Below are 19,878 nucleotides of genomic sequence, written 5' to 3' on the forward strand. Positions count from 1 at the left end.
CCTCGGACATGTTCTCCACTTTTTTTCCAAACGGTCGTTGCAGAGCCGCGTCGAAGCAACACCACATTTCTCTTTCATCGTTTATTACCATAGCAAAAACAAAATAGTCAGCCACCCACATTATATGTATATATATATATATAACATATGTGTATAGGTATATACCTCTAGATTAGCGTTTAACGTTATTCATACAATATATAGGTATACCAACGCGCGGCCTTTCCAGCGACAAGCGCACACAACAACGCCGTTTAAAGTGCCTTTCCGAACACCAACTTTCTTGTAGCATCACACGTATGAAGACATGCACAGCAACAGACTGTAAAAGCGAACCGCCCGTGATGTCTGGTGTCGGCTGGATCACCGCGTCGTACTCCAAGTGGCGTCGGCATGTACTGTCAACCGCACATGTTAGCTCCAGCAGCCAAAAGCCGGGTAGCATAGTCGTCTTGACAGAGCTTGAATCGACTCGTCTTGCCGTGGCTACTCCTAGAGCTCGCTACGATATGGGCGACTTGGCAAACCACACGAGACGTATTTCCCGCGTAATATCGGCGTATATCGCCCGACGCCAGCACGTCCATATTTTTTTTTGCTGCACGCAATAGTCACGCCGTTACCACGGTGGAAATACGGGTCGCGGAGTTTCGGCCTTTAACCACATGGAACACGTTCTGACCGATTTTACAGCGCCGTAAAAGCGCAGCATGAAAGGACGCGCCGACGCCGGGCGACGCGCTGCAAATACGACGAAAGAAAAACGCGTTCCATGTGGTTGCGCCTTTACCAAAATGTGGTAGCATTAAAACAATATGACAACTTATGCCATAAATAATAAGCGAGAGAGAGATAGAGATAGATAGAGAGGGAGGGAGATTAAGAACATATAGCTATATACGTCGGTAACTCAATCAAATGGATTTCATAAGTTTGATGACGCTACTTGATCTCGGTGCGGTGCTTTCAATTTTCCAGTAGAAACGTCTGAAAACAACTATAGCCTCACTTCGCGGAATAAAGCGTTGCAAACGAATGACCACAGCCCAACAGTGGCGCTTAAGACCCGTGGATGTGGCAGTGTTGGCTTTTAACCCACTGGCAGTATAGCAGATATATAGGAAAAGAGAGCGTTGGGTACAACTGCAAAGGGATAAATGTTTTTTCCAAGTCGGCGTTGTGTTCAACGCTTCCCAAGCGTTAATGAGCTCTGGCACATTGTAACAAACTCTCCAGTATGCGACATATCGGATAAATTCCTGATAAACGCAAAATGCGAACTTGCGATGAAATCCTCTTTAAATTTTTCTTCCACACCATGCGGGCCAACAGCGAGCACAGATGCTTCGATATTCCAGTAACGTTCCAACAGTTCCCCGCCGGTCAAAAGACACAATGTGATACAACGACAACGCAACAATAATCACAGCGTTTAGAGTGTGTCCGTGGATTTCTAGAACATTACAGCAAGTGCGGTAGAGAATGTATGCGAGAATATCTAGCGCGTACAACTGGCGGTAGGCTTTATTTACCTACCTTACATGGCTCTTCTCAAAAAAAAAAAAAAGATAGGTGAAGGCCTGGATACTTAACTATGAGTCGACTTTCTCGCTATGTGTCTTGCCTCATCCCTCTGTCGTCATCGTCGTTCATCTTGTTTCTCTTCCTTTCCTTCTTCCCTTTCCCCTAGAGCAGTGTAGCTGTCTAGAGAAATGTATACCCTGGGTCGATTTCTTTGTCTTTTGTATCGTTAAACCTTTCGCTGTCTCCTCCTGCAAGTCTTCCGGACAGCTCGGAGTAGGCTGGTAGGCAAACAGACACAAATTAGATATACATGATCGACACGATATGACAAACCTGGCTACACATACGAAGCCGAGAGAGGACTTGTCAACGTACGGCGTAGAGCTAAGCCCCATTTAGCGCACGCCGTGTTGGCACGACCTGCACGATGTGAAAGTTAGTGCGCATACACTATGATATAATATGCATATTGTATATACGGATACGTAAGGATGCTGCTACATGACGCTACACAAGTTACAGACAGCGAATATAGACCGCGCTGTCTCGTCGCACCTCTCATACGGAAGGTTACAAATTAGGTTTCCCTGGCCGTCTGCGGACAAGAAAGTCACCATAGCTGTCACCGTCTTGATTTGGCTTTGAGAAAACGTCGGACACCCTCAAGCCATTTTATTCCCGTCTGTGACGTTGGCACTGATGTGCGGGACGCCACAAACGGACAGAGTGGAACACCACCATTTTTGTGCTTTTGAGCCAATCAGAGACGGCATAGCCACCCTGGCAGCCAATCACGGCTGACAAGATGATGGATTTGACAACACAGCGGAATCAGTCCTCTCCGTCTGGCGCAGACGCCGGGACCTAACAAGCACACTCTATATATAAGATCAACGAGCTCGGATATATGAATGAGCTCGCGGTTGCATACAGGTATGTGAATATACAACAAGCGGATATACAGTGTGTCGTACATGCGCATACGATATGTTCTGCACGACCAGCCTATTCCACGCTGCCGGTGAACAAGGAGGCGGAGGCCCTGTGACCTCGAGTTTGTGGTTCGCGCGCTGTCACGGCTGTGTCCGTCCCCAAACGTCGCCTTAGAATTTAAGACCCCACTTCAGACACACGGCTGGGTAAAACCACCGAATGCCTGCCCCGGTATGTTCGACAGTTTTTCCCGGTTCTTACTGCGTCGTCATCACGGGATATGCGACTCCGGGCGACACACCAGACCGTGAAGCCGAGTTTCCAAGAAATGTTAACACTCCTCTTCTTTTCTTTTTCAGCGCTTAATATTCCTATACCGATGAACGACAGCAACATTATTAAGCGCACTTTGTTTGTCTCGCTAGTTATACGTACACAACGTCAGACTGAATACATTTACAAGAATGATTTACTTCCTGGAACGAAATGTCGTGGAAGGTCATGGCGCCTTATGCACCCCTGTGACAGAAAGCTTCAATGTGGACGGCTTTGTGTTTTGGAAAGGCAAGATGAAATTCAGGGCCGTGTGTCGCAAGATTTACGCAGAGAAGCGGCATTGATTTGCTGTTCATAGTCGCACACACAGTTGTGGCTTTTCGTTTCTTTTTCAGCTTCATGTTTGGTTAGCCTCTTTTATCCTTTTCTCGCGAGCAGTGATATAGTGGGCCGAAGGTTTTTGGCCTTTTCTGTAAGTAAGCCCTCAAAAATAGGATTTAAAAAAAAAAGCCAAAACCAGATATTGAACCTACATCCGGTGTGCTACCCTACGGTGGGAGACGCTGTACACTTGCAGCAAAGACGCTTCTAAACAAATGAATATCCTCAAGGGAACGAAGGAAGATACGAAATGCAACCGCAATTTCAAGTTGCAGCCGAAAGCATAAAGAAGTGCCACTTGAAGCCCACCGGACACCAGACACCACAAACGGCGTGCAAATGTATATGAAACCGCTTGACGAGAACTGTGGCAATTGTAACTACAAACTTACATATTTGAGACAAAAGGGACCAAAAGAGATAGAAAAAAAAAAACACACAGTACAAACATTTCATACAAGGAAGAACACCGTTACACAATTTTGTGTACTTGTAATAAGAAAGAGCAGGTATAAGAAAGAATAAAAAAAAACTACAAGGCATTGTTAGTTTTCTTTTAAACAAAACGAGCACGCAAACAAACCTCAAGCAACAATCCACGCGTAGTGGGTAGAACATCAGGCTCACACTTTTCGAAAACGCAGAATTTCTCGTCTGTCGCAAACAGCGTTGTGGAAGCCAAGCTGCCGGCTTTCTTCTTTTATCATACTTGTCCACAGCGCTTGCAGGCAATGGCGGTTTTTGATGCGAACTTCATTAGGCAGAGATCTGCGTTATTTGCATTAACGCTAAGGACTTTATAATTTTCATTTCCTGGATAGTGAAGCACCAGACATACCTTGATTAGACGCAGGCGCAGTGCAATTGTCTTCGACAACGCTGTTCCCTATCTCAACTAATAAGGGAGTTTTGGCGAACCGCGAACACATTGACAAACCTACCAAATACATGACGTTTTTGCCTTGCACGGTGTCACTCTACGTTAGAATAAAAGCATTCAAATGTGCCTGTAGGCTCACCTCCAGCAAGCACGCACGTTGACAATTTAATGTTTCACGTGTCTCATTAACGGGCACCTAAAACTGCCGAATTTTTGAAAAAAAATTCAAACCGGTATGCATTTCAATTAGGTTTTGTTCCATTTATCCATATCATCATCATGTATGCTTCGATGAAAGCGTTAACATTTGCCCGCCTACTGCCAATTTAATCTTCAAGTGTCTCGTGAACGGCCACTTAACTCCCGAAACTTAATTTTCGTTTATATTGAAGCCGGCATGTGACTCCACAAAATTTTAAAATTCTAATTAACTCTAGTGTGATCACTTACACTTCGTCGCCTTTCTCCTTTCCTCGAGGAGGAGAAGCTGACCTCAGCACACTGATTCAGGGTTATCAAATCATCTTTCCCGAAAATAAACTCGCCTTTTGGTGACGTCATATTTCCTTCCACATATACTCTAAAACATCTCACTACTTTTAGACGGGACGAACACTGATTCTCGTCAATGTTTGCGCTGGGAGTACGACATGCACGTTCACATATTTCCGCGAGGATGTCACAGTACATTTGCAAACAATATTTCAATCGCAATGTTCACGTAACGGCTTACTTTGTTAAAAGGTTAATCTCTCATTCACACGGCTTCCGAGGCCACTTAGTTCACGAAAGCTTTCTAGGCTTACAAAGAATTTCCGAGTGACTAGTTCGCACACCAACAGCTTTTTTTCGACGTTAGAAGCACGCTTACCTGCCCCATAGCAGCACAACAAGAAGGGCCAGTGATTACGTAGTGCAGAAGCAACATTGGCCTTTCACTGGACTAGCGTTGTACTTATACTGGTCCTGCTTGCAGTGCTACTTCACTGGGCCAATATAAGTGAAAACAAAACAAAACAAAACAGTGCTTAGTTTAACAAGCAGCATTGACACTGGCAATAGGGATTAGTGTTTAGTTCATCTACTTCTTTTCCTACACAGAGCGATGAATACTTAGTCATAAAAAATGCGTTCGAACACAAGTTGCTGAACCGTTTCCAGCACAATCACTTATGGCTACACAGATTACATTTGTTTCTTCATATACTATATGGAAGCGGGCAGGGGTAAAACACGGATGTTCTACACCAAAGAACTCAAATAGTCAGTTAAGCGGCCAGTATGAACTTAAAGGGCTAAGACTTTCGTAAACTCGCCATAGAAGTTACCATGAGAAAGGTACTGTGAAGGCAATCAAGTTTCAAACACACTGAAAAGACAAAAGGGTAAGTGGGAGGTCATAAAATGACGTCATACCGCACGTGAATATGCCTCTGCAGATGCATCTGAGGCAGAATAACGAACGTAGAAATAGCTAATTTGAATACTTGTTACAAGCGGTATAGATTTAGAACGAAGCGAGTTAGAACAAAGATCATTTGCTGCCACGTTTGTTTTGTTTAGTAGTGAGACATTACTCGTTCCGTCTTTCGTGTTAGTGTTCAGGTTCAGTTCGAAAGGGTGACCCGTATGTGCGAAGTCAATTTAGTACGGATGAGCGCATTAAGAAAACATTTGCTTTTACAAGATGACTTCGAATCTCTCGCGCAGGCCATTCATAGCTAATTGCGTTTATAAGACACCCTACGCTGGTTGCCACACAGAAGATAGCGTTAATAAACACCAAGATGTCGATCTGAAGTGGGCACATTGATGACAATACAACCACGTTGTCAACGGCCAAAGTTGCAGTTTCAGTGAGAAAACAGCGATTGAAGTGCAGGCCACGTCGACCGCGGACTTCGAAATTGAAGTATGCGTGCACGAAAGAAGGGTGTGTGCATGGGGTAAAGAAGGGGACGTGCTACGGCATTTGGCGACCGTTCTCACACCTCATGTTCGTGCACCGACATGAAGGACTGCGATGACGAGCACGTTAATCGCTCGTCGAGGTAATGCAAGCCTACAGAGATAATAGAGAGTTCAGCGAACCGCTACCACGCACTGACAATGCTTTAAGCCCTCCAGCCACCTATCCGTTTTGACTGCGCTAGCTAAACCATGCCAGGTGTCACGCCCAGCACAGTTTAGCTACCACTCGCAAATACTGCCAGGCGGCCGGGTCGGTATAGGCAATGGTGTACGGCGGTAGGGGTGCGCTAAAACTCCCTAATTTCACCTGCCGAGACAGCAGTGCAGAAAAGAGAGACGAAGAGATGAGCTGTCGATGAAAAATTTTACGTTGTTCCACCGCCGAGAATCAGTAGCTACCACAGCGTTTCCGTTCCAATCAAAGACTCTACACAGTCGTGCTTGCAAACAAGGCAGATCAAACAGAATTATTAATTTAGATTGGCGAATGTCATTGCGGAAGTTCACGAGCGTGTTAAGATGATGTCTGAACCCGTTAGAACCCTAAATCGCGCGTGGAAGCGGTTGCTTCTCGCCTTTAAAAATTTGAGTTTCTGCGCAGTTAGTGGATGGAATATCTGCGTTCCGTCTACACTAGGTGCACACCGTCCACATCGAGAAATGCCTGGCGCAACAGAATCATATCCTCGCTTAGTTTCTGTTTTACCATACGCTAATGATTCACCTCTTAAACGTAATCGTCCCTGAATGATGAATTTGTACTAAATTAGGTTTGGCACCCGGACATCATTCGCACCGTACATCCCAAGGTCACCTTCGACGTGAAGGTAATTAAAATGCCCTCAAACTTAAGAATGACTTTTGTGCCTGGAACATTGCGATTCGTATCTTACTGATACGTTGTAACATAATTACTTCCATTACACATACCCTCGACCGTCCGCTAATTTAGACCTCCGCTATACTGCTGGCCCTCTAAGTAACAGAAAAAGATTCCGAAGCCTATGCTTTTGCTGACTGCGTGCACTGGAGGCGATTACTAGAGCCAGAAACACGTCATGGCCATCATGTTTTGGACATCACCTATTGTCAAGTAAGAGACAAAAACCTTGCTTCTGGTATTTTCTCGGGTAGTGAATAAGTATCCGCAGGATGAATGACAAGTAAGTATAAAGTCCGGACGTAACGTTTAATGAGAAAGCTTTCGGTATGGAAACTTCTTTTCCAATCTTGAAAAATAACTGTCAAAAAATAAAGGTCATGCTTTGGACTGGACCTTAATGAAGGAATATGATGCAATGGTCTTGCTTTTTCTTTACACCGCTTTGATATTAACACGTTTCATGTTTCCATAGTGCCATCATTCTGCCTTGTTCAATGTTCTGAAGCAATAAAAGAAAATAAACTTATAAAAGAATTTGAAGAATGACAGCTCTTGTTCAAGCAGAGAGGTATCGGTTTTAAGTAATCTTTCGAATGAAACTTGAACTGTGACAGTGCTTAGGGTCTCAGAATTTGCGGAAACAGAATATCGCACGATGGCATGCATGGAGCGCCGCCATAATTTTTCAGGCCACGCGTCACTGAAACACCAGCAATATTCGTTTGTTTCTTTGTAAAGTTTCGCTTTCAGAGGTGTTACAATGGACGGGATGTAAGCAGTGAATCCAGGGAACACTAAGTATGAGATCGCGACTTTCCAGATGCGGCATAATTTGAGCTCTTCCTCAACTTCCCTTCCGGTATACTTTGGACTGGCACGTCCTTCAAGATGCTTAGAATACAGGTATAATTCAGGATTTCGGCCATAGACTAGAGGGTTCTGATAATGAGAGAATGCCGCATGTTACCGGCGTCCTGGACTAGATGGAAAGGCGGACGTTGGGGTGCGTCTTTTAAGCCTAATTTCTCCTCTTTTTACTACGTGCCGGTAACAGAACGCATTCAGGCGATGTTTACCTAATAAATTTGCTACCTTGATTTTTTGTCCCATATGCTAGCTTCAGCTTTATTGGTGCCAACGCGATCGGAACGTACAAACATAAGACAATGTTTCAGAAGTTTAATGTTGGCTTGCGTATATACTTGTCTTCTAAGCATAGATAGCAAAGCAAGCTAAATTGCTGTATTGCGAGTCCCAGCACGCCATGTTTGCAAAGACCAGGGTAATGAAGGATTCGTGCGAATTACGAGATCATTACATTCGTGGACCCCCTAAACTCCTAGCCTACCTTTAATTTCTTTTTTTTTTTGAGCAACTGTGTCTTAGCGGCCAGTGTTGCGTTTTCAGGGCGCAATTTCGTAACGCCGAAAGGTGTGCTCATAAATGATCTGACCACTTCGTCGTCTTGCAGCATTGCTTTCTGAAGGTCAGTGCAGCGAACGCTCTAATTTCTTAATACTGTACCGAAATATGTTGACGACCAATCCTCGAAAACTACCGTGAATAAGTTCGGCGCGATTACGGTAGGCATTTGGCTTTCATGTCGACGAATACGTAACATGTACAATAACTTTGCACGGAACGCGGGACAAGGGAGGGCTACGATGTACTGGCGTTTTCACAGAGAAGAACGCATTCCACGACCTGCATCTTGCACACAAAACACAGAACGACGCTTAATAACACACTGAGGTCACAGGCAACGCAATGACGTCACAGAAGTCCACACGTCACAGTCAGCGGTGCGTGGGAGGAAGTCCGGCAGCCGGAGGCGTGGCCAGGCGATGGAGCGTGCCCTGACGAAAACGGCATCCTCGCAGACCGGTCGCAGTCGTTACTTCCTTTGACGTCATACGCGCACGGACACGCACACGCACACACACAGACAGGCTGCAGTACACGATTGCGCAATCGCAGAGCTTAGTGAGAAAACAAAAACAAAGAATGCGCGGAAAAAAAAGCTTTTTTTTCTTTTTTCTTCTTCATCGAAAAAAAAAAAACTTCCAGGCAGGAATCAACCGCGTGAAGCGACCACCTGTGGCGAAGAAACGAACCGTGGCACGGCGGTGGTCTTAATGCTGCGCCATGACGCGATGCAGTGACGTCACGCACAAGGCCGCACGCGAGAGCGAGCGACATTTGAAAACAACTTTCGGAATCACTGAATAAGAGAGAGTAGGGGTCCCGCGACCAGCGTTGAATACAGCAGCGTCGATCCGCTGCATAGGCAGCGAGGCTGGCTTCGAAATAAACGGCAGTGCATGCCTGCTTTTGCACTTGTGAATACATAAGCTGCTTCGCGATCGGGCGTGGCCGCGCAACACTCTGCGCGCCATTCGCTCCGCAAAGATGGCTGCGTTGCGCAGTTTCCCTGAACGACCATCAACGCAGCGCTATAGGAATGGACCAAGCATGACGGCCGAACTGCAGTCGCTTCTCGGCAGCTCGTCGTGGCACTATATATGACCCCGCTCCACTAAATCCCCTCTTTGAACGCTGCACTGAACGGATTAGTGACTGCGGGGATTAGTGACCTCCTGAATGCCGCGAAACCTGAGGCTTTCCGCCACCCTTCTTCATCACCTGTGTTTTACGTACGTTGTGGAGTTTGAGAGCCCCGCGCTGTGCAAGAAACCCGAACCGTCGGGGAGCCTCTTTTTACATCTATATAAGGCAGCTGTCGCGGCCGATTTCAAAATGTTTTCAACGCTTACACTGCAGTGTACTCGTGTTGATGAGAGCGCGTAGAATGGGCCGCCGATCAAGACACCACACATTCGGACAAGGGAACGAGGTCGCCCCACAACATACACGCAGGTGAAACGAACGGGTGAAACGCCAACGGGCAGGATCGAAAATCGATCAGCTAATTGGAGCCTGCAACAGCCTGAAGGACCAGACTTTTCAGTTTGCGAAACTGCGCAGTGTTCGCGAAATCCCTCAACGGTAGAAACGCGATGATCCAAGGCTCATGACCGCAACGACCGGTAACATCAAAGACGAAGACGTCGTCCCGCAGTCTCGGGGACTGTGCTACAGCCATCGGCGAGGTTCACGACAACGATTTGGCGGCAAACGTTCAGGCGACATGCGGACTGTCGGGCTGGCATTGCAGAGGATGCTACTCTGCGCTACTCAGTGACTCCATGCGCGCGCGTGGGACCTGTTCGCAGGTACACGGCAGTTCCTTCGTACGGCGGCTGAGATGGGCGACAACGTGGACGACGTTATCGCTACGCGGTCGCTTCTTTCTCGGCCAGTTCGAAGCCTTCGACGAGCGTCTCGAGGATGAAGCGGATGGTGATCTTGTAGATGTTCTCGATATTCTCGGTGTACCGATCACCCAGGGTCTCTGACACGGCCGCCAAGAATGGGTTCTCGATGTGCTGCGAAGAGAGAGAAGTCCCTGGATCAGAAGCTTTGCCACACAACTCTCAAGGTGTCTATGTGTAACATAGCGCGAGAAATCTAGACTGCGGGAGCTGTCTAAAGTTGACTAAGATAGCTTGAGTATAAGGCTTAGGCTATTCTACACTGACGTACGTGAAGCGGCTACCGTCTCTCTGCACGCATGTCCTCGATGAGGCATTTACTACACCATTTCGCCATGTCGAAGTTAGATGCTATGGCGCTATCTGGTATGACAGAAATCAAAGCCTTCGGTAATGTGGGAGCAGTGCTGGGTGATTTTCTTATTGCATGTCTCCTTGCGTGCACTGCCGTTCATTCACGTATACTCAACCAACTGGCGCGCCAATTCCTCCTTAGCTGGGCGAATTTGTTTAGTGTACTAGTACGGCGGGGTTCTCTTCGCCCATGAGATATTCCCATAGGGTGTGCGTGTGTGTGCCTGACATTAGCGTTTGTGTTGACGTTGAAATGTGCACTCATTTTACTCGCGCTGACCCTGTAGTCATCGTTTACTGGCATGTCTGTGATCCACCGAATAGTGAACGCGGGAATAGCAACGAGGCTACTCACCCAGAAGTATTCCTTCTTGAAGCCCTTGATCTTGAAGTGTAGCCTGCCCGTGTTGTGCAGGTAGTCCATGAAGTAGTCGAGGTTCTCTAGCGCGTTGATGCCTTGGTCGAGCGTGGTCATGACAATGGAGGCGTGCTGCGCCAGCTCCATACTCTCGCGCTGTGACTCCTTCGTGCGGAGTGCCTGGAACTTCTCGAACAAGTCCAGAAGGTCCCCCTTCTCCTGGAACAGTCTGCGGATACGGAGGGCCTTGGGCGTAAGTCGCGCGCGCAGAGATCGCGACGAAGCCACGCCATTACGGGACAGTGTACACATCCTTCCGGGGGCTGCAGCGCAGGGCAGGCGAGAGTACAAGAACGTAAAAGAATAAAAAAAGATGGAAAAAAAAGGACACGCATTCGGCGGGTGCCGTTTTGACGTTCTTGCGTACCCATCTGCTCTGCGCTGCAACCCAAAGAATGCTTCAGCTGCCAACTCTACGCGCAGCTTTCAACTTCAACTAGCAACAATAACACTCAAGCTTGAAATGGCCAACTCGCAGCGTGTCATCTTCTACCACGTCCCTTTTATCCCTTAATATAGCCGCACCCTGCGAAATAATTTAGACCTTTAAACGTGGACGAGGCTGTAAATGAGTCTATACCTCACGCCATTGCACCCTTTCTGAGTGTAAGGGTGGCCTTACACCCTTATTCGCTTTCAAGGGTGTAAAATTGCTTTACAGCGCCCGCGCGCAGACTGACCTGACGAACATCTCGATGCCGGTGGGCTCCATGGCCCTGGCGATGGCCTTCCAGGATTTCGTGATGCTGAAGATCTGCCTGGCGGTGAGCGGGTGGCGTGGGTCCGGCGCCGGCGGCGGCGGCGGGTCGCCCACGGGCTCGGCGGCGCCGTTGCCCTTGTTGTTGCGACTGCCGCCCGAGCCGCCGCGGACCAGCGACGACAGGCTCTTGCTGAGTGTGCAGCCCATGGGACCGGGAGTGGAGGACGACGACGGGACGACGGCTAGCCTCCTGCGGAGGGAACGCGAGGGCATCGTCGGCCCGATAGTAAGTACAGGCCCAGGATCTGCCATCTTTTGTATAGGCAAAGGGCCACGCCTTGTCCAGACGACACAGAGCGTGTCAAATAATTTGCACTCTTAAATGTGCATAAGGGCGTAAATCGGTGCGTAGCTAACAACTTTACACCCTTTTATTAAATGTGAGGACATGAGACCGATTTACACCATTTTTTTAGCTTTAAAGGGTGTAAATTACTTTACAGTGGAGGGGGAAGGAGGAGAGGTGAGTCGGAAGAGCGTGTCTCTAGTCTGCTACTCCTCAGAGGGGTAAACGAAGAGGCAGAAGCAGATGGAAGGTGACGTAGCAGTATACAGTGGAGTTAATTCAAGTGGTATCTAAACAGTTTCTAGATTGGCGCTGTTTTGAAGAAAGTAATTCATTTATTTGCTTTGAAGACACTGTCACCTTCGAAATAATCTCCTTGTGCGGCAATACGGCGCTCCTAGGGCTCATTTCCATTTGCCAATATGTACTGGAAACCTCTTTTCCGGAACGAGCCAAACAACCACCTGCGATTCGTGCTTGATTTAGACAGTCGGGTGAAAACGGGGACCTTTAATCTCGGCTTTAGTATTTTGAGAAGAGAGCAAAATTAGCGGAAGCTAATCCTTACGAATGACCTGTCTTTTTTTTTTCGTCGAGGGTCACCGATATATAGGGACGAAACTTAGGTGTATGGATGCGACCCTAAGACGAAGCAACAGTCGCCGCTGTGGAAAAGGCACATGCTTCTACGACCGTAGAAAAAAAAAATATGGCTAGGCATGCCCACGCAGCTCGACAAAGTGCATGGTATCGCGTTTTTTTTCGGCATTCGCGGTATTGTTCATCAGGAATTTGTCCCGAACGACCCAGATTATCATCAGCGGGCTTTATACTGCAGAGTTTTAGGGAGTCTGAGGGAGGCCGTTTAAAAAAAAAGGGAATGTTCGGCCCGATCTTAGGCACACGAGTACCTGGATGCTGCGCAACGACAATGCACCCTGTCAAAGATCACTATACGCAGACGCGAGGTTCTCGCCAGAAACAACTTGTTTTCTACCCTATACTCGTCAGATTAGACTGTCGCTCATTTCACTCCGTTTTCAGAATCGAAGACCGTGCACAAAAGTAAGAACTTGGCACGATTTGCCTTAGTCGAGCACGCGTATCGCAGAAGGGGCGCCCTTGAAATCCTTCTCGAGAGAAGACGTCCAGGACATGTTCGCAAACTAGTGAGAACGTTTGAGAGCACTGTGTTGGTGCGCAAGGGAACTATTGCAAAGGTGGACAGCATTTGAATGCATATAAATAAATCACGTTCTTCATCCTGCTATTGTAGTGATTTTTTCTAGTGATGATTTCTTTTGCCTGGTTAACTAACCGATTCGGTTATTTGTATTTTTCTGCGCGCTGTGATTAATTCTTGTGGTTTGGAGTGTCGCTCTGCATTTGTTGTTCACAGACATGTAATTTTTTTTCTATGATTTTAGCTTACGACTTCTTTCTTTGTGTCCTTCTTCTTTCTTGCTATGTGCGTGCAGTTTGCGTTGTGATGCCTTGTCTGCTAAAGTGATTTTCGCTGTCGCCCTGTGTCCGGATGGTGTATCTTTAAGTGATGGCAGCTTCGCCCGAGGAGCGAGGCACTGACAGTGATAGCAAGGTTTAGCGCGGTGCTTTAGGGTTGCGCTTGAACTCTTGGGACGGCGTGCGCACGGGTGCGACTATGCGTGTATTCGACACACGCGAGTACACCAACACTCCTCGCATCCTTGAAAGCTTCGACAAACCGTGTAGAGCCAGCAATGGTATCGCACAGGCGCCGCTGCGCTGTCCGCAAAGAGGTCACCAGTGAAAATACGTAATTTTGAGGTTGCGAGCAGTAGCATTATTTTTACAGCGAAGCTGTTCATGGCTACGGTTCCGTGCAATTGTCGTGTCTGTCGACAAATCTTAATAACTTCGGCCGGCTAACCTAAATGCGTCGCTAATTATAAAATAAAAGAAAGTTGCTTCAAGGTAAAATGTTACCTTTAGCTGAGCACTGACATCAGTATGCCCAACAAAATGTGCCTAGACGTTCAGGTTTCACCCTGTAACCAGCGACACAGTGAGTGATCTATACGGAGAAAATAGTTTCAAGCAGGTGAAAACAGCTTGACGTCAGGTAAATAAGCGAATCTAATTGGCTGGCGCATTTATAGGGATCTTGTTTTAGTTGGGCAGTGTACGTATAACCTCGTAATTTTTAGGTTGTCACCAACTATATGTTATAATATAGCACGCTTACAGATAAACATATACGAAACATCACGGCGACGCCGACAGCGAAAATTCCTTAGATTGTCCATACCATTTCTGTTGCATTAAAATTGCTACACAGAACTCTGCCACTAGTTTCTACGAGAGCTGCAATATATACATATATGGCGGTCCAGCCAACACACGTACATGAACGTGTTTAAGCGTCGTCGTTCTGGCTTCAAACAACTTTGCGATTTTGCAAATTCACGATACCCGCCGTGGTTGCTCAGTGGCTATGGTGTTAGGCTGCTGAGCACAAGGTCGCGGGATCGAATCCCGGCCACGGCGGCCGCATTTCGATTGGGGCGAAATGCGAAAACACCCGTGTACTTAGATTTAGGTGCACGTTAAAGAACCCCAGGTGGTCGAAATTTCCAGAGTCCTCTACTACGGCGTGCCTCATAATCAGAAGGTGGTTTTGGCACGTAAAACCCCATAATTTTTTTGAATTGATGATTTGCAACAGCATATTGCCTCGTGAAAGAAAACAATTCGAAACGATTGTGCCTGTGCGCAAAAACATATTGCTCTGTTATGTTTAGAAAACTATGATCGCCTGCAAATCTAGAAAAATAGATATGTGTAATAAACACCGCCACAAGAACTTCTGAAGGCATAAGCACCTGTATTAGACGTCTACGTACTGCACCCATCATTCTCTTGGTAGCTGACCAATCACAGTGCCAGAGTTCCATTTAATGTATTTTTTTTGTACGAAAATGACAAAAAAGAGGGCAGACGAAAACATTCACGATTCGCTTATTCTTCTTGTTCGCTATTGCTCGCTTTGCAGAGAAGTTGCGAAATTTCTCACGTTCAACGAAAGCTACGCAAACTCCTAAGCTATGTTTAGTTACATATTAGCCTACAGCAGTAATGTTACTGCAGTCAATTTTCCATTAAGATGCAAGAGGCAAATGCGCACGACAACAATCGTCACCTTGTAAGGCTGAGCCGCTGGGGTTTATCGATCCCCCGGAGTGACTGGACCGAGCGGAAAGGCCTGGAGGACGGTGCTGGACTGGATGGAACGTCGGCGTTCCACTACTGCTGGAGCGCTGGCTGCGTTCCTCTCAGGACTAACTCTGCTCCGTCGGTGTCATCCGCCGGGGTGCGTTCATTAAGCGGGATCCTGAACAAACAAAAGAAGGCGGTCAATAAGAAAACTCCAGGCGCGTTCATGACGCGTTACGCACCCACGTGACCACACGTGCGACGCGCCTGATATTACTTGCACACACATGTGACACAAATGCACGGGACACAAATGCACGTGACACACACGCACTGCCAGTGTCATACACGTGACATTCCTCTCTCTCCCTCTCTCACGCACACACGACAGAAACACAAGTGACGCGCACGCGCGATTAACATACATGACAATAGCATGCATGCGCGTCACATTCGTTTTACACACTAGCCTCAGAAACACACGTCGCGCATGCACACGTGATGTACATGTGCACACAAACAAGCCTGCACATATACAGCAAACATACGTGCCTGTTAGGTCGGATGGCCTAATGGGCCTAATGGCCACTCACTCGCTCACTCACTCACTCACTCACTCACTCACTCACTCACTCACTCACTCACTCACTCACTCACTCACTCACTCACTCACTCACTCACTCACTCACTCACACTTGTAGCAAGCTGAGTGACGTTAGCCCATGTAGACACGATAAAGCAAAAAAAAAAAAAAAGGGAAGCGTCAAACTAGTGTCGACACTCAAGAAGACAAAGTCGACGTATGTGTTTGTTCAAATGATTCGATGATTGAATATTGATTATGTCTATATACTGTCTCTTTTTAAATTGTTTATTATTCACTAAATTAGTGTCTGATAATGGTATAACGACGACGTTCTTCCGATCTCCATATCCGTCCTCCAACGTATGAGACGCTCATTGTATTCTTCAGAAGTATCGGCAGCTACGCATCTACGGTGGAATCTCTTCGCTAGGGCCCCCCAACGCTGCTCGACGTACAGCAGAGCCTTGCGAGTACGATAAGAATCACGCATTTGGGCTACTTTCAACTTACTTCCTCATCTCTTGAGTGACAGTGACAGTGACAAGAACTTTATTAGAGTGTCCTGAGGAACTTGATTGGGGGGAACCGAAGGCTCCCCGATCAAGTTGGTGGCTCCGCCCACGACGGGACAGGGAGATGGTGACTCTTCGCGACGTCGCGGGCCCTCTGGACGGCCTGTAGTTGGCTTGGGAAATCCGAGCTCTTCAGCAAGGCGTCCCACTTGGACTTGGTATGAAAGAGCCTCTTTCTTTCTTTTTCTTCTTTTAAAGCGTAAGCTTTACTGACCCCATCGAGCCGAGTTTCGCCGTCGCCAGCAATGTGACCTTCATTTGACCGCAGCTGCGCCGTAGCCTTGGCAACGCATCACATGACTCGCCGCGCCGAGCTCCGCCGCCGCCGCTGGCTTGGCGTGGCGCAGCTCGCCGACTCGAATTGGGCGGACCGATGCAACACGGCCGCTAGACAAATGTCTAGCCGGAGCACCTGTCGTCTCTTTCGCGCCTTGATCGATCCGACTCAAACCAGAGACGAGACACAAAAACATCTCCAACGGGCTATCCATAGCTTCGACGGAGACATCTCAAAATTAGCATGCAAACTACGCGATCAATAACTTTGTACACAACAGGACCCCCGAGGGCCAGCGTACTCGTATGCAGGTTCCGAGAACGCGGAGCTGGACCAACCGTTCCGGCCCCACGACCTGAAGGCGGCCCTCACTAAAATGAAGCGAGGAACGGCGCCGGGAAGAGACAAAATAACAGTGAAATTACTTGCCAACCTTCCCGACTCGGCCTACGAGGCGCTCCTCGCATACATAAACTCAATCTGGCTCGGTGAGGCACCCCTACCAATCGAATAGAAGACCGCCCTGGTCACTTTCATTCCGAAAGCCACAAAAGCCATAAACACGGACAACCTCCGCCCCATCTCCCTCACGTCTTGTGCGGGAAAGCTCATGGAGACTATGGTGCGAGATAGGCTGTCCGAGTTTCTGGAAAACCAAAACGTTTTCGCAGACACCATGTTACGGTTCCACCCGCACCGTCTGTGCAAGATGTTCTGCTTCAACTAGACCGCGAAAATCCCGTCAAATACCCCCTCAGTGACAAGGCAGTACTCGCCCTCGATTTGAAGGGGGCTTTCGACAATGTCACACACGACATAATTCTGGCACACCTCTCCCAAACCAGCGGTGGACACAACACGTTTCAATACGCTAAGCAATTTCTCTCCGACCGCCAATCGTACATCCGGATACAAGATGAAGAATACGGCCCCTACCTATTATAGCACCACAGGTACCCCGCAGGGCGCGGTCCTCTCACCCCTACTATTCAATTTGGCAATGCTGAAACTCCAGGCTCAGCTGGAGGATGTAGAAGGCATACAGCATGCGCTGTATGCCGACGACATCACCATCTGGGCTCAACACGGATCGGTAGGAGACATTGAAGCCAACCTGCAGCAAGCGGCGGAGATCGTGGATGCCTACGCCCACCGCTGCGGCCTTCAATGCTCCCCGGCCAAATCGAAATTTGTGCACATTCGCCCCTCGCCGAAGTGCACTACCAAAATCGAACTGTCCCTACCAAACAGACCCATCGCAGAACACGATCAGATCAGAGTAGTGGGTCTCTTTATTCATAAACACCGCCTAGTCGACACAACACTGGCCAAACTGCGCAAGGTGGGGAACCAGCTGGGCCGAGATGGTTCGCCGGGTTTCCAATAAACGCGGGGCGTTACGGTGCAAAGACGCTTTGCGGCTGGCGCACGCATTCGTAACCAGTCGAGTGTTGTACTCGACTCCTTACCTCCACCTTCGCAGGTTTGACGAGAACGCCCTCGAGGTGATTCTCCGTAAAATTTACAAGCGTGCTCTCGACCTCCCGATCAACACATCCAACCAGCGCCTCCTCGGCCTGGGACTGGTCAACACATTCGCGGAACTCCGAGAAGCACACTTGCCGAACCACTACACAAGACGTCAAAGACGCCTTCGGGTCGCCGCCTTCTTGCCCGACTACACATCCACCATCCAACACTGACGGAAGAGCGCGTGCGCATCCCGGAAATCTGGAGATACGCCCTGCACGTGCGCCCTCTTCCGGCCAACATGACACGAGACGACCATAGTGGCCGGCGCATCGCGTGGGCGGAAGCATTGGCACGTCACTATGGGAACAAGCACGGAGTATTCTACGTGGACGCCTCCGGCCCACACCATGGGGGTTGGTGTACGGCCGCAGTCGTCCACCGCGGTGAACGGCCTTACGTTCAAAGCACAAGACATAACACATGCGGAAGAGGTGGCCATCGCGCTCGCCGCCGCAGATCAGGACTCGCGCGCCATTATTAGCGACTCACGAGGGGCCTGCAGAAACATCGAAAGGGGCTTTATCCCCTATTTGGCGTACCGCTTACTTCAAGGCAGCAATTATCTCGGGGTCCCCTCGTCCCGCACGATAATATGGACTCCCGCACACGAGGGTCTCGAGGGAAACGAAGCGGCCCACGCCGTTGCCCGCGCGCTTACTCTCCGGGCATCGCCCTCATCTCCCGTCGCTGCGGACTCCGACCGCAATCCGGCATTTACCTTCAATGAAATCACCCAACACTACCAATACGGCCATGCAATCTTTCCTAAGCCCTGTAAGGGCCTCACGAAGGCGGAGGAGCGTTTACTCCTTCGCCTCTATACTAAAACACTGTTGTGCCCGGCAGTCCAAAAACATTCCGACCCTGCGTGCACAGGGAAGTGCCCGCACTGTGAGGAAAAATCTTCGGACATTTTCCACATGGTGTGGGCATGCCAATCAACCCCTCACCTTTCCCCTATACCTAACCCTACCCGGGAGGACTGGGAGGCGGCCCTGCTAGGCTGCTCCGACCTGGCGAGCCAGAAGGTCCTGGTCGGCCGTGCCCGAGCCGCGGCTACAGCCAATGAGCTCCTGTAATGAGGTGCCCACCTAGTCCTTATAAGGAACGGCCCCTTAAGGACTGCTCCACACGCTCGCTGTAAATACTTCAAACAATAAAGTTTTTCAGTCATTCAGTCAGTTCTATGAGCGTTGCGCGGGATCGGGACGCTTTGAGCCGTCGTCGCCAAGCAGCGCATGATTACACCGCGGATATCGCCCGGCGAGCTGCTTCACTGGAGAGGGTCCGGAATGCAAGAGGCGTCGCACCGTCGAGATCAATGTAGCGACCGCGTTCGCGCCCTGTCCGTTTGTGCTTAGACGCAGCGCACGCTCGCGGCGTCTGTTTGCATGTCTAGCACTTGCGCTTTCCCTGTGGCACAACAGGCGTGGCAACGTCGAACGATACGTGTCTACCGAAACCTAATGACAGCCATGTCTAGCTACCAGCATAGGCACAGCCGTCATACCAGGCTTAACGATGATTGTATAGCTAAGTATGATAATCACAGCTAAATCAAAGGTTAACCAAGTGAAACCAAGGCTTAACCACGCTAAACCAAACTTTCGGTTTGCATATCCACGGGTTAGCTGAGCTAAGCCGCAGCCAGTTTTCGTGACACAGGTGTTGCGTAATTTCAGAAGAGCCGCGTAGTTAGCTACTGGGTGAGAGCAGGAAA

The 19,878-nt window shown here is 48.6% G+C and overlaps 1 protein-coding gene and 1 pseudogene across 2 annotated transcripts in view; one reads left to right on the forward strand and one right to left on the reverse strand.

Annotated features, from left to right (window-relative positions):
• Positions 1-66: 66 nt before the first annotated feature.
• Positions 67-19,878, reverse strand: part of LOC142588160 (neuroglobin-like) — a 278,478-nt gene continuing 258,666 nt past the window's right edge. For both annotated transcript variants that reach the window (XM_075699661.1, XM_075699660.1), the window contains exons 3-6: positions 15,177-15,368; positions 11,633-11,902; positions 10,890-11,121; positions 67-10,294 (exon numbers count right to left, since the gene is read on the reverse strand). In XM_075699661.1, coding sequence (XP_075555776.1) covers positions 10,142-10,294; positions 10,890-11,121; positions 11,633-11,859 — 612 coding nt within the window. In that variant the 5' untranslated portion in view covers positions 11,860-11,902; positions 15,177-15,368 and the 3' untranslated portion in view covers positions 67-10,141. The remainder of the gene's footprint in view (positions 10,295-10,889; positions 11,122-11,632; positions 11,903-15,176; positions 15,369-19,878) is intronic.
• LOC142587209 (uncharacterized) lies at positions 18,397-19,237 on the forward strand (annotated as a pseudogene).

Source organism: Dermacentor variabilis, chromosome 7 (genome assembly GCF_050947875.1).
Source record: "Dermacentor variabilis isolate Ectoservices chromosome 7, ASM5094787v1, whole genome shotgun sequence".
NCBI lineage: Eukaryota > Metazoa > Arthropoda > Arachnida > Ixodida > Ixodidae > Dermacentor > Dermacentor variabilis.